The sequence below is a fragment of the Trematomus bernacchii genome, unplaced genomic scaffold (genome assembly GCF_902827165.1).
Source record: "Trematomus bernacchii unplaced genomic scaffold, fTreBer1.1, whole genome shotgun sequence".
Lineage (NCBI taxonomy): Eukaryota > Metazoa > Chordata > Actinopteri > Perciformes > Nototheniidae > Trematomus > Trematomus bernacchii.
Genome location: NW_022987705.1, coordinates 4992924 through 5005362, shown reverse-complemented (window position 1 = coordinate 5005362; position 12439 = coordinate 4992924). Strand labels below are relative to the sequence as shown.

Sequence of the window (12439 nt, the reverse complement as noted above, 5' to 3'; positions counted from 1 at the left end):
GTGTGTAGACAGCAGGTTAATTGATTGAAGTATCAACACACCTATATCTGCAATTCAGTGAAATGGCAATAAAAACTATGCCATGATGTTACATCTTCACTCTGAAACTCTATGAAAAGGTGATTAAAAAGCAAAAGTTTGTGGGGAACAAACCCACTGCAAATCCCTTGTTCTTGCAGTGTTTTTAAATCTGAACCAATTGTTGGTACTGACACACACACGCGCACGCACACGCACGCACACACACACACACACACACACACACACACACACACACACACACACACACACACACACACACACACACACACACTAGCCCTTAGCTGCTAACATAACTTCTCATCTGGTTTTCGACATTTTTGGTACTCGGTGCTATCCGTAGTTTCCGACAACACAACAATGGCCGCTTCAGCTAAAGGACTGGAGCTGTCTAAAGCTGAGTACCTAAAACGTTATTTATCCGCTGACGAAGATGGCAAGAAGTCAAAGGGGAAGCCTAAAAAGAAACGGCGTCCGGTTTCAGATAAAAGGTGAGTCGTTGTGAAGGTTTGTATCAAGCCTCTGTTAGCAAGTTGTGTGTGAGTGATAGCCGCTAAGCTAACTGAAGTAGCCGTTGCTGTCGCTGCATAAAACTTATTTTGGTTGAATGAAAAGTGTTCATAACTATACTTACTGTTCCTTCCGTTCTTCAAGACTTACAATTGTGGACGATGACATAGACTGGAAACAGATGATCAATGAGGAGGAGGATGAAGAAGACGAAGAGGAAGCTCCAGTGGTAAGAAGTTAGCTAACTTTATTTAGCTGGCTAGCCTGTGTCCATTCATTCACATGCAGTGATTAGCACGCTGACTTCTTCATGTAAACATACCGTGTACTGTCATTGTATGATATTAAGTAATCACCAGGTTATAACGTATTTGTTATGTTTGTGTCTCAAACATGCAATTGAATGTAGAAAATGTTTTTGAAAAGTATGTCATCACTTTTATAAAAAAACAAGTAAATTAGCGTCATTTTGAGATAGTGGGTCATACAATATGGGTTAAAAACTTTAAAACCCTCATTATGTATTTACATTTAAATTAAGATATACTTATTATATTGGGACAAAGACGTCAGACAATACTTTTCTTTTAATGGTTACATCCATAAGATTTTAGAACATTGTGAAATTCAAGTCCTGCTTATTGATCTTGCCACACACTGACTGTCATGCTTCAATACAAGCAGAGGTATTAAACAAATGGCTACCATGTTATGTAGATGACTTATATAGGCAGTTTCTGTGATACTTTCCAAACACTCTTGAAATGTCCCCTCTTGTGTTTGCCTACTTAGATTGCTGAGGTGATTGACGAAAGACCAGCGGATGTGAAACAGCTGGAAGCCTTCAGAACCAGCCATAGATGGAAAGTTATTGGAGGTAATGTGGACGTACCCATGATAAGTATTGTATCCACTCTAAACAGGCTTATTTAATTTGGGTCTCCTCTACCAACAGCTGACGAAAATGAAGACACAGAAGAAGTCGAAGGAGGAGATAATCAACAGCAAGAGGAGGCACCAAGCGGGAGTCGCCATGACTCTCCGGACATATCCCCTCAAAGAAGAGGTCGCCATGACTCCCCAGACATGTCCCCTCAAGGAAGAGGTCGCCATGACTCCCCAGACATGTCCCCTCAAGGAAGAGGTCGTCATGACTCCCCTGACATGTCCCCTCAAGGAAGAGGTCGTCATGACTCCCCAGACTTGTCACCTCCTAGGCAGTCCAAGAAATCGGGGAAGGCAGAAAGTAAAGGTGAGAAGGTTGATGAGGAATAACTTTTCTGGATAAAAACATAGAGAAAAAAAGATGGGGAAAGTCATAAAAAAGACATCACCAAACAGAAAACCTTGAAAGATTTGTATTCAGTATATCAAGTTTATTGAAACATATTGGAAAATACCCGTAAAGTTGTCTAATGTATGCCCATGTCATGTGATTACTTGATAGTCAAATGGAAACCTCTTTTTCATTTTCCTGGAACAAATGTCAGTTTTTTAGAAGTCATTATGAAAAGACTCCACTTCTTCCACATAAGTACATACTTCATATGGTTTAAGTGCTTTGTTATAATAACATTTCGCTCAACAATACTTTTTTTGTCAGATTCATCAAGTAAAAAACGCTCACCTGATTCTCAGCAATCAACACTGGGAAAAAGAGCTCAGAATCGGCACAATTCAGACTCTGACCAGTCACCTCCAAGAAAAAAGCTGCCTAAGGGAGAAGATGCAGACTCGGACCAATCCCCTCCAAGGAGGAAAAACAAAACAAAACGGGGCTCTGATTCTGACCAGTCGCCACCCAGAAGGCGACCGCGGGGTGGAAAGGACTCTGATGAAGATCTGTCACCACCTCGAAGGCCTGGCCAGGTGAGCAAAGAGAAGTTCAAAGAGTGATATTAATAATAATAATAATTCCTTATATTTATTATAGCGCTTTTTCCATGACCCAAAGTGCTTTACAGATACACATTACACATACATATCAGACATACATGTAATGGTCATGTACTGTGGACAATACCCACAGGAGCAAATTCAGGTGAAGTGTCTTGCCCAAGGACACAACGGCTTTACAGACGCGGAGGCGGGTTTCGCCCCCTTGATCTGATGATCAATGTACAGCCCACTGCGCCACACCGCCCATCTTCACACCTCAAAGTCATCGAGGCGCTTTACAAGTACACATTAATATCATACATGTACTGTGGACAATACCCACAGGAGCAAATTCGGGTGAAGTGTCTTGCCCAAGGACACAACGGCCTGACGCAGTGGCGGCGGAAGCGGGTTTCGAACTGGAGTTCCCCAACGCCCCCTTGATCTGATGATCAAACGCACAGCCCACTGCGCCCCCGAATATTAAATCATATTCCCTGATAATTCAGTGTATGCAAACAATCAGACCCAATCAGCAATTTTTTCTGTCTTCTTTTTAGGTCCCAAGGATGCTCTCTGGTGGGACGTCAGGTCTTGTTTCAATAGATGTTTTAAGAAAGGAGAAGGAGGAGAACAGACGCAGAGACAGAAACAACCTGCCACTGGAAGGTTCGCTCACTTCTTCCTTTATTATTATTATGGAACAACTCACTGGATTTTCCAGATTTGGATCATCTTCACTATCTATGCTTAATCCAAACATCTGTAAGTGTTTTATTGAAGTTCAGTGATGCAGGAAATGACCTTTCATATCTATTTTCCTGCTTTTACTAGATCAATCACGCAATGCCCAGACAGTGTTCCGAGACAAGACTGGTAAGAGGAGGGATTTGGATACAGAGAGAGAAGAGAAGCTAAAGAAAGCTGGAGAAAAGGCAGCAAAAGATGAGAAATATGCTCAGTGGGGAAGAGGGTACGTCTGCATTACATTACACACATTTGAGAAGTGTGATAGTGACCCCATGAAGTTGATTAAAGTCTATGTGTATTTCAAGGATGGCTCAGGGCCAGATGTATCAGCAGAAACTTGAAGATGCGATGCATGAAGCCCACAAGCCGCTGGCACGTCAACGCGACGACGAGGATCTTGATCGCATGTTGAGAGATAAGCAGAGGGAAGGAGATCCAATGGCTGCAATGCTCAGAAAGAAAAAGGACCGCAGTTCAAACACACATGGTAAATTAAGCACCTTGTTCTCTGGGTTGACTGATGCAAAATGTTTTTTCCTTCTATCTATATATATATATATATATATATGTATAGTGTATATTGTAACCTTTTTCTTTTTTTACTTTGCAGACAAACCTAAATATAAAGGTCCTCCACCACCTCCAAACCGCTTTGATCTTCTACCAGGTTATCGCTGGGATGGATGCGACAGGTACAGTGTGATATTCGTATCTGTCAGTCTGTGAAGGAGTGACTAAAAGTGGTCAATGGAAAGAAAGGGTCATAATCTGGGTTTGAGTTTACATTTCCCATTAGAGTGTATAGACTCAGGACCTGCCGCTAGTCTCCTAAATAGGCGGGGCATTACCAAAGCCCATGAGACGTACACATGAAATTGACTCTTAATACTTTGTCTCCTTTCTAAATTGTCTATGTATTAAATGTCCCATGACATGGCCATTTCTACTGATCATAATTCCATTGTTGAGGTATACTAGAATATATTTACATTGTTCCAAAATCACATTGGTTTTCTCATACAGCATCTCTGTATAGTATGTGTATTCACTCTCTGTCCTACACGCCTTGTTGGAGCTCCTGCCCCCCCCCCTTCCCTATGAGCCCACTCTGTTCTGATTGGTCAGCTCGCCCACTCTGTTCTGATTAGTCAACCACTGTTACAGCTGAACATCAGTGTTTGTGTGACAATGGCCGGCGTTTGTTAGCAACCAGAAAATGACACCAGTAATGACAAACAGATGAGAATGCTGCGTGGGGACTGGGTGCCGTGTTGGCCGGACGCTGCGGGGCTCGCTGCTCCGCCCTTTGAGGCTCGATGAGCGGACAGTGTGAGCTGGATTACTGGTGTCGTTTCCTGGTTGCTGCGTGGGGTCTGCGAGACAGCGCGGAGCTCAGCCTGAGCACACACACACACACTCACAGCCTGAGCTCCGAGTGTGTGTACGGAGCTCCGCGCAGCACCGCGGCTGAGAAAAGATAAGGCTGAGTGTGTGTGTGTGTGTGTGCAGAGCTCCGCGGATTGGTCCATTTGGACTTTGTTACCTCCGTATTCCCCAGAAGGAAAAAATGGAAAAAGAAAAATCTCCAACGAGGCGTTCTGGGGCAGCATAGACACGTCTTTTCTGTGTTAGAGTTTTACTCGCTACAGGGTGTACTTTGAGGGTTTGTGACTTTGCAGACCGTTTACATGCAGAACAAGCTACATAACACACAAGGGGACTGGTAATAACCAGAAAAGCATGACATGGGACCTTTAAATTAAAGGTTTGCTCTGGTACATTAAATCAACTATGGAGTTGAATGTGTGATGGCATATTTAACAACAGAATTTGAATTGTTTTTGTCTTGCAGGTCAAATGGTTTTGAACAGAAACGCTACACTCGAATCGCAGATAAAAAGGCAGTCCAGGATGCAGCCTATAAATGGAGTGTAGAGGACATGTAATGGGAATCAGATCTGGAGCCAAGCTGAAGTGCAGGACCACTTGTCCCTAGAACTAAACATGAGCCAGAACATCTGATTTGAGGCTGTTAAAAAAGCTGTGCATAAGACTCATCTATTCAACAGAACTCACATTTTGAATGGATTGAGAAATACTTTGTTTACCATGAAAAGTTATGTAAAATGGACATCAGATTATAACAAAGTGAAAAAACAAAAAAAATAATTGTACATAGCAGTGAAGTGACAGCATCTTTATTATTTTATAATAATAAGTCGATGTGGAGCCAAAACAGATGTGTTTTTCACTGTTTTATTATTAAATAATGTTTTGGTAAAGCATTGTGCCCTGTGTCATAAGTAATCACATACAGCAAAGAAATATGAAGTGTAAAGGGATAGAGTTGGAATGTAGTCATTTCACATTTTGGAGCTTTATTTTACTGAACAAAATATAGAATAGTGTTTGTAGTATGCAATTATCAGAAGTTATAACCGCTACTTAACTCACATCTCAGCAGTTCATTATTCATTACAACTGTGCAAACTCTGTCTGTTGATGAAAATGAGGGCTAAATTATCGAAAGCTCTGGAAAAACTAGCTGAGGAGTTAAAAAGGTTTAATTAAATTATATTATAATGAATTTAAGGAATCGGCCTGTGCATATTTTAATTTCATATTTAAGTATTGTAAATTACAGTATTGTGTAATGACGATACATAAATGACAGTGAGGTTTTTTTTAATAAAGTACAACAACTATTTAAACAGTACCTCAACCTTAATCGAGTAAGTAGGAACCTTTAAAAAGTGACTAGAACTCGTTTCACTACGGAATGTTTTTGTCGATGCACACTACAGACTCAGGTGAAACGTTCTCGGAATCAATGGGGGTTTGTATCTAATAAAAGATGAGTGTTGTGAAATAACCACCTCTAAACTGCTGCTGAAACTCGTGTTTACAGAGAGACATTGTTATCTTAATTTTGCGCCACGATGGTTGACTGGAGTCCGATAGCGAAGGTGTACGACCCGCTGAAAGCTGGCAGCATCGACGGCACGGACGTGGAGCCCCATGACCGGGCGGTATGGAGGGCTATGACCGCCAGATACAAGCCCAACAAAGGCGTTGTTGGAGACCCACTGCTCACGCTGTTTGTGTACCGCCTGAACCCCCAGACGACGGAGGAAAAGCTGCATCAAGTGTTCTCAAAGTACGGAGACATCCAGAGGCTCCGGCTGGTTCGGGACATCGTGACCGGTTTCTCCAAAGGATACGCCTTCATTGAGTACAAGGAGGAGCGGTCTGTGGTCCGGGCCCGCCGGGACGCCAACAAGCTGGTGGTGGACCAGAATGAAGTGGTTGTGGATTTTGAGCAAGAAAGGACCCTCAAGGGATGGGTCCCCCGGCGGCTTGGGGGCGGGCAGGGAGGCAAGAAAGAGTCCGGACAGCTGCGGTTCGGTGGCAGGGACAGGCCTTTCCGTAAACCCATCCACCTGGGGTTCGGTGCTATGCAGGACCAGGGAGGCGGGGGAGGGAGGGAGTGGGACAGACAAGGGGAGAAAGACAGGGAGGACCGGGGGCGACACAGAGAGCCGGAGTGGGGCAGCAAAGGGAGGAGAGATGACCGGGACAGAGGCAGAGAGAGGGACGACCGGAGCCAGAGGGACGACCGGAGCCAGAGGGACAGGAGTAGGCACCGGGAGAGGAGATGAAGACCAAATAAAAAATAAAAAACTTCCAAAAATTACACAGGAAGTCTGTGACAGATGTTTAGATCCATAGCAGCTGCCTGACTAGAAGAATTGGAAGTGTGTAGTGAAAGATCTGTTGGGTTGCACACCTGAGTCTGGTTACAATACAGAGGACTTTCTGGATGTATCATTGGTTTAGTCTGAATGACAAGTATACTGGTTGATATTCAACAGGTTGCAGTGTATGTTAATATTATTTCTAGGGGGAGCTGCCATTTTCAGCTGTTACTCTTAAGTATTTCAGTATGTCCCACCATATTTTACCATATGTGAGGCCTAACAGTATGACACAAACTTTAAAAGCAGAATCTGCAGCTGAGCTGACAAAATGCTAACTTTTCTTATACTTTTGCCATTTACCTATAAGACATCCTAAGGGCAGTGTACCAATTATGTTTTTACCGATGAAGATTTTTGGAGAATCATATTTTGTAAGCATGAGCATTGGTGCAACACTGGCTAAACCACATCAAATAAACCAAAACATTTTGAACACGATGGCTTTCCTTGTTCCTAGCTCAAAACGTAATACGTTTAGTCTCTATTGTTTAATTGGATATCATTTTGTTCAGTGAGAGAAGCCATTACATGTGTTTTTGTATGTTTTACAGATGGTGTTGCAACCAGCTGTTGCAATAACCATAGCTTCAACCTAACGAAAGCGCACCAATTTAAATTCTGCTTGTTTTCTTTAGGCATTTATAAAAGCACAACTTTGTGATTGAGCTTACAATTTCACGCTGTATTTCCATAACAATGGTGCAAAAAAATATATTAAGTCATATACAGAAGTGTATCTATGTAGGTTGGTAGTTTAATTTAAAAGTGATCCTCTTCTGTGACCTCAGCTGACGCCTCAGCTCAGATGTTTTTCTCCTGTTCACTGAAGCTCTTCATGTTTCAGTTATGAGTCACTGAGTGGATTGTCTCCCCTCAAACTGACCACACCTCAGTCTGAATTCATCAATATGAAATGCTAAAAGGTCTGAGCCCTGTACTACGAAGCTGGATTTTCGCTTAGCCGGCTAACTTCAGGGAAATCTCGGGCTTTCCGGTCCTACGACGCTGGTTCTCTTTTTAGCAGGCTAGATTTCCATGGTAACTTATGCTGAGCGGCAAACCTGCTCCGGAGCAGGTTAGGTGGCAGGCTAAGAGATCAATTCAGTGAAAGCACCGCCTGCTGACCAATCAGAGCTCCGTGTGCGGAGTTTAAAGCGATCAATTCATATTACAGGATAGAGGAAAAACTGCCGTTGCAGGAAAGACGGCCGGCCAAAATCAACTGACTGTGTGAACGTGAAAATTAATAGAATATCCCCTCCCATCTTCAGAGCAATCTGACTATTATAATATTAGCGTTAAGAAAGCTTACTTAAATATCTGCCACGACATAAGTAACCGGATCAGAGTAACATTAAGTACAGTCCGCGGCACTGTGAGTGCAGACGTCGATGTGTCCCATTATCATTCATATCATATCACATCATAATGTATCATATATTTCCTTATTTGAGTCAGCTTCTTGAGCCGTATCTGGCCGTGCAACACTCACAGTGTCACATACTGTATGCAGAAGTATTATTTTAAGCAACACATTAAGTTGACGAAACACTCGAGTCAAATTCTCCTAATTAAAGTCAGATCCACTCGTGTCTTGGACGGGGCAGTGATTGAAATTGATGAAAATATAAATAGAGAAAAAGACAACAAAACTGGCAACTCTCGAACTGGTTTATAACATCATTATCCATTTGATGGAATTAGACATGTCCTGCAATAGAAAATATGACCACGACTGATTTGTATTTATTTTTTCATGTTTGGTTGTCCTGACGAGACCTCCCAGTCCTCCGGGGGTTCATGATGGGCCAACCAGGGTAATCCTCTCTCTGCACAGTGCTGAAGTCGATCCTGTGAACCCAAACGCACAGACAGTGATGAGCTGCTCTCTTCCCTCAGCTACAGTATGCCGTGATGTCGTCAAACTCTCACCTGAAGGCGGGGTTGATGCCGATGTTGTCTGGCTGTGGGAGGGCAGGTGTTCGCCTCCTGCGGCAGGAGGACGGAGGAGGGAAATCCTTCTGATACTGAGACTGCATGTATGTCGTTTCTTGTTTCTTTGTCCATGCTGTCTCGTCAGGGTTATGGCCTTCCTCGTCCTCCCCTGCTTCCCGGTCCCTGCGGCTGCTTCCTCTTCCTGCTTCTCTCGAGGATGTGGGAAGAGAACGGTTGGACACCTGCTGTGTGTTGGAGGCGCTGTTGTCTCCTGAAAGGTTATCATTAAATAGGTATGTGTTTCTTTTCATACAAAGTCATGAAATATGCCTTTTTCTGTCAATACAAAATATATAATCTTGGGTAAAACTCCTTTTAATTGTTACTGCCGACATATCTGAAATCTTATAGTCTTTTCCCCCCTTCTGAGTAACGGCTTATAGTTAGGCTAAAAGCTTATCCTTATTATATTTTATTTGTAGTCCTTAATTATTTCAATTTATTTAGGAGAACCATCTTCTCACAGCTTCTTTGAGTGGTACCACCTGAAAGTCTTCTCTTATGACTTCATACCATTTTCATTTTGATCCAAAGTAAGTTCACACTCATTAAGCCAGTAGTTTGCTAGGAAAGTTGTGTATTCAGGCTTTTGTATTTTAAGTATTAACAACTACCTTGTGAATTTTACTAGAATAGCTATATGACTGCTTAACCTTCAAATGAAAGATTTGAAAAGCTCCCATTCCTAATGTTCCCCCTACACACAGCCAAAAACACCCACACACAACTCATTGGAATTTCAGCACTGAAACACTCATACTGTATGTCTACACACAGGCTGCTCAACTCACTCGCAGTTTATCTTAAAACCATAGACTGTATAAACGGATTAAAAGAGGTAACATTTCAGACCTTTGCCTCTGTCTTGTTGTGAGATGGTTCTCGAGCGGAAAGCTTCTCGGGATGTGGTCTCCATCTTAGCGGGAGTATCCGGGTAGAGGAGAAATCCTGGAAAAGGCAAGACATCCAGAGAAATAACTATAGGACATAAATAAACAAGTTAAATTTAGGGATTTTTTTCAAATTCCTTTATTATTAACAACTTACTCTGGAGTCATTCCAGTCAACACATCACCACTGGACTAACTTTACTTGTAATTTGCTGAAATCCTTCCAATCAGGTATTTTTATCTAAGTGTTTGAGTTGGAGAAGGCCCAGTCAATCCTTGTTAAATATGGTGATGTCAGCTATGGCCTGTTTACTTTGAAAGCAGTACGAATAACTATAACCTAAGAACCAAGCTTCATAAAAAATGCCCTGAGATTGAAGCAGAACTATAAATAGCAACAATTATGGATGATTATTGAATACATACTTACCCAATCTTCTATTTTCTCAAACATTTCTTCCAGCTTTCTTTTTCTTGTATTAAGGCCACCAGTCTCCATATCTTATTCAACCTGAACTAGTATATTTTGAACAGAAATATGTGGTAAAATAAAACCTTTACCTGCCACTGTAGGCGGCTCCCCCCTGTAGGGTGGACTCCTCAGAAAGAAGTCATGCTGGCGACGGGCGGTTTGTATGAACATCTTGTCTGTTTTGGCTCCTGGTTCCGCTCTTTGCACTACCAGCTGCTTTGTTGGTGTTTGGTACAACAACCACTGTAAAATTGAACACAGGTTGAGTGAAGTCAGAAGTGCAAGTGGAATAATTGTAACGAGTAGGCACTTGATGATATGAATATTTTTATTTAATCCTAGGATAAATATTTTTAAATTTTGATATTATCCTTGTAATCACTGGACATTGTCATATGAGGATATTCACGAGAATATCAATAATAGAAATCAAAACAATCCACTTGAGTGTTTTTTAATGCAATAAAATCCTTCATATTCCCATCCCTAGTTTCCTTCAAAATATCAATAACAACCAATATAATGCCTTTCTTACCTTACATGTAGAAAAATACAAGCTGTGATATAATTCTGTAGTGTTTCTCCCTGTCTCTGTACTGTGTGTATGTGTGTATGTGTGTACAGCTATACAAAGAGCTTCTTAAAGCTTGTTTACTGCAGTAGTCATGGTGTTCAATTCTTCTCCAGTGAGTGACAGATACAGTAGTTAGCAACTGAGAGAATAAAGCAGCAACGCCACCAACAGAGAGCTTAAACATGGTCTACTTTGAGAGTTTTGAAGTAGCGAGCGATTCAACTGGGTGCTTTGTTTTGTGTCTTAAACGTCATGTCTTGCATCAGTAGCTCAAATTAGATTTACAATAGCCTAGTATGATGATGAAACAATGCATTCGCAGTTGCGTTTTCGACACTCAAAACAAGAAAACAGGTCTCTTCAGCGGTTGCCCTGGAGCATTTGGCCGGCGCTCAGCAATGTGCTGTGCCTCCCAGTGTTCAGCTGGCAGGCCCCCAACTATATTTATTTCATTAGAGGGCCTGTTTTAGCCTGTGATTATTCAGTAGGAAACTGTATACTTGTACTTGTATACTTGCACATAAATAATGTTACCTAATTTATTCAGAGGTATTCTGTGGTACTTGGAAGTCACTTCTTCTATATATTATACCGCCTACTGGATGGACTATTGTATGTGTGTTGTGTGCTGGAGGAGGTAAGACACAGTTTGAACTCACTGTCACATGCTTTCAGGATACTAAGTGCATTTTTATGGAGCTATGATTATGTGAGAGTAATTATTTTAATGATATCCCACTGTGTACAACAACAGCTTGATTCATATCTTATCTTTAAAATAGAAAAAATATTATTCACCATTTAGGTATCCATTTAAATCCCAAAATAAAAAACCTCTTAACAAGATTTAAAAAAACAATAACAATAGATTCCCAATTTTACAAAATGTAAAACAATCTAAACTTGCATTTGATTGCTAAATGTTTTCTTTGTATTTTGTTTTGATATTTGTATTAAATTGTATTATCACACTTCTCATATCTTTGTAATTCTTTTCCTAAATTTGGGATATTTGGACACGCTCCAAATTAAGCTACTGTAATGTAAGAGATGGAAACAACTGACGACATGTAGTTATTATGGGAGGTTGAATTATCACAAATTGACCATCTATCTTAATTACTTCTGTGACGTAAAACTTTTTAAATGATTTAAAAAATAATCAATTTCTTCTGTTCTGCCACTTCAGTAGAACAGTATAACCCACGGAATCGATTAATTAAGATATTATAATTATAATTAATATTATTAATCTTTTTTATTATTATTAGTTTATTAGACTTTGCACTGATTTCAGCAGACGCCAGCAGGAGTCTCCCGTTCCCATAGTAACAAACCTTCATTTAGAGCCGTAAGTAGACGGAGTTAGCAGCACAGACTTTTGCAGACCGCTTCAAATACATCCAACTTTTAGCTCTTGTGCTTTCTTTCGGCGACGGGTGGTGCTTTCTGTATCCACTAGAGATCTTTAAGAAGTCCCTTCGAAGTTCTATTTTCTCATATTGATTCTAAAATGCGAGAAAAGCTGCAGCGTAGAGTTCGTCGGATAGCTTAGCCGAACTCAGTGTCACAG

The 12439-nt window shown here is 41.3% G+C and overlaps 3 protein-coding genes across 4 annotated transcripts; 2 read left to right on the top strand and 1 right to left on the bottom strand.

Annotated features, from left to right (window-relative positions):
* The first annotated feature begins 382 nt into the window (after positions 1 to 382).
* bud13 (BUD13 homolog) lies at positions 383 to 5459 on the top strand. Its single transcript, XM_034140419.1, has 10 exons — positions 383 to 530; positions 694 to 778; positions 1342 to 1426; positions 1505 to 1801; positions 2153 to 2418; positions 2988 to 3096; positions 3262 to 3400; positions 3483 to 3664; positions 3788 to 3869; positions 5030 to 5459. The coding sequence occupies exons 1-10, from the start codon at positions 400 to 402 to the stop codon at positions 5121 to 5123; spliced, it is 1470 nt and encodes a 489-aa protein (XP_033996310.1). The 5' UTR covers positions 383 to 399; the 3' UTR covers positions 5124 to 5459.
* An 84-nt stretch (positions 5460 to 5543) lies between these two features.
* Positions 5544 to 7373, top strand: snrnp35 (small nuclear ribonucleoprotein 35 (U11/U12)). Its single transcript, XM_034140420.1, has one exon. It carries the CDS (start codon positions 6117 to 6119, stop codon positions 6834 to 6836), a length of 720 nt encoding a protein of 239 aa, XP_033996311.1. The 5' UTR covers positions 5544 to 6116; the 3' UTR covers positions 6837 to 7373.
* Positions 7374 to 8527: 1154 nt separating this feature from the next.
* Positions 8528 to 12286, bottom strand: si:dkeyp-69c1.9. Of its 2 annotated transcripts, none has more exons than XM_034140258.1 (5): positions 12204 to 12286; positions 10382 to 10535; positions 9783 to 9878; positions 8868 to 9141; positions 8528 to 8786 (listed from the first exon to the last, which is right to left on the bottom strand). In XM_034140258.1, exons 1-5 carry the CDS (start codon positions 12207 to 12209, stop codon positions 8690 to 8692), a joined length of 627 nt encoding a protein of 208 aa, XP_033996149.1. In that variant the 5' UTR covers positions 12210 to 12286; the 3' UTR covers positions 8528 to 8689. The 2 variants fall into 2 exon arrangements, with proteins under 2 accessions (XP_033996149.1, XP_033996150.1); XM_034140259.1 differs by lacking the exon at positions 12204 to 12286 and adding an exon at positions 10828 to 11652.
* Between the last annotated feature and the right edge of the window lie 153 nt (positions 12287 to 12439).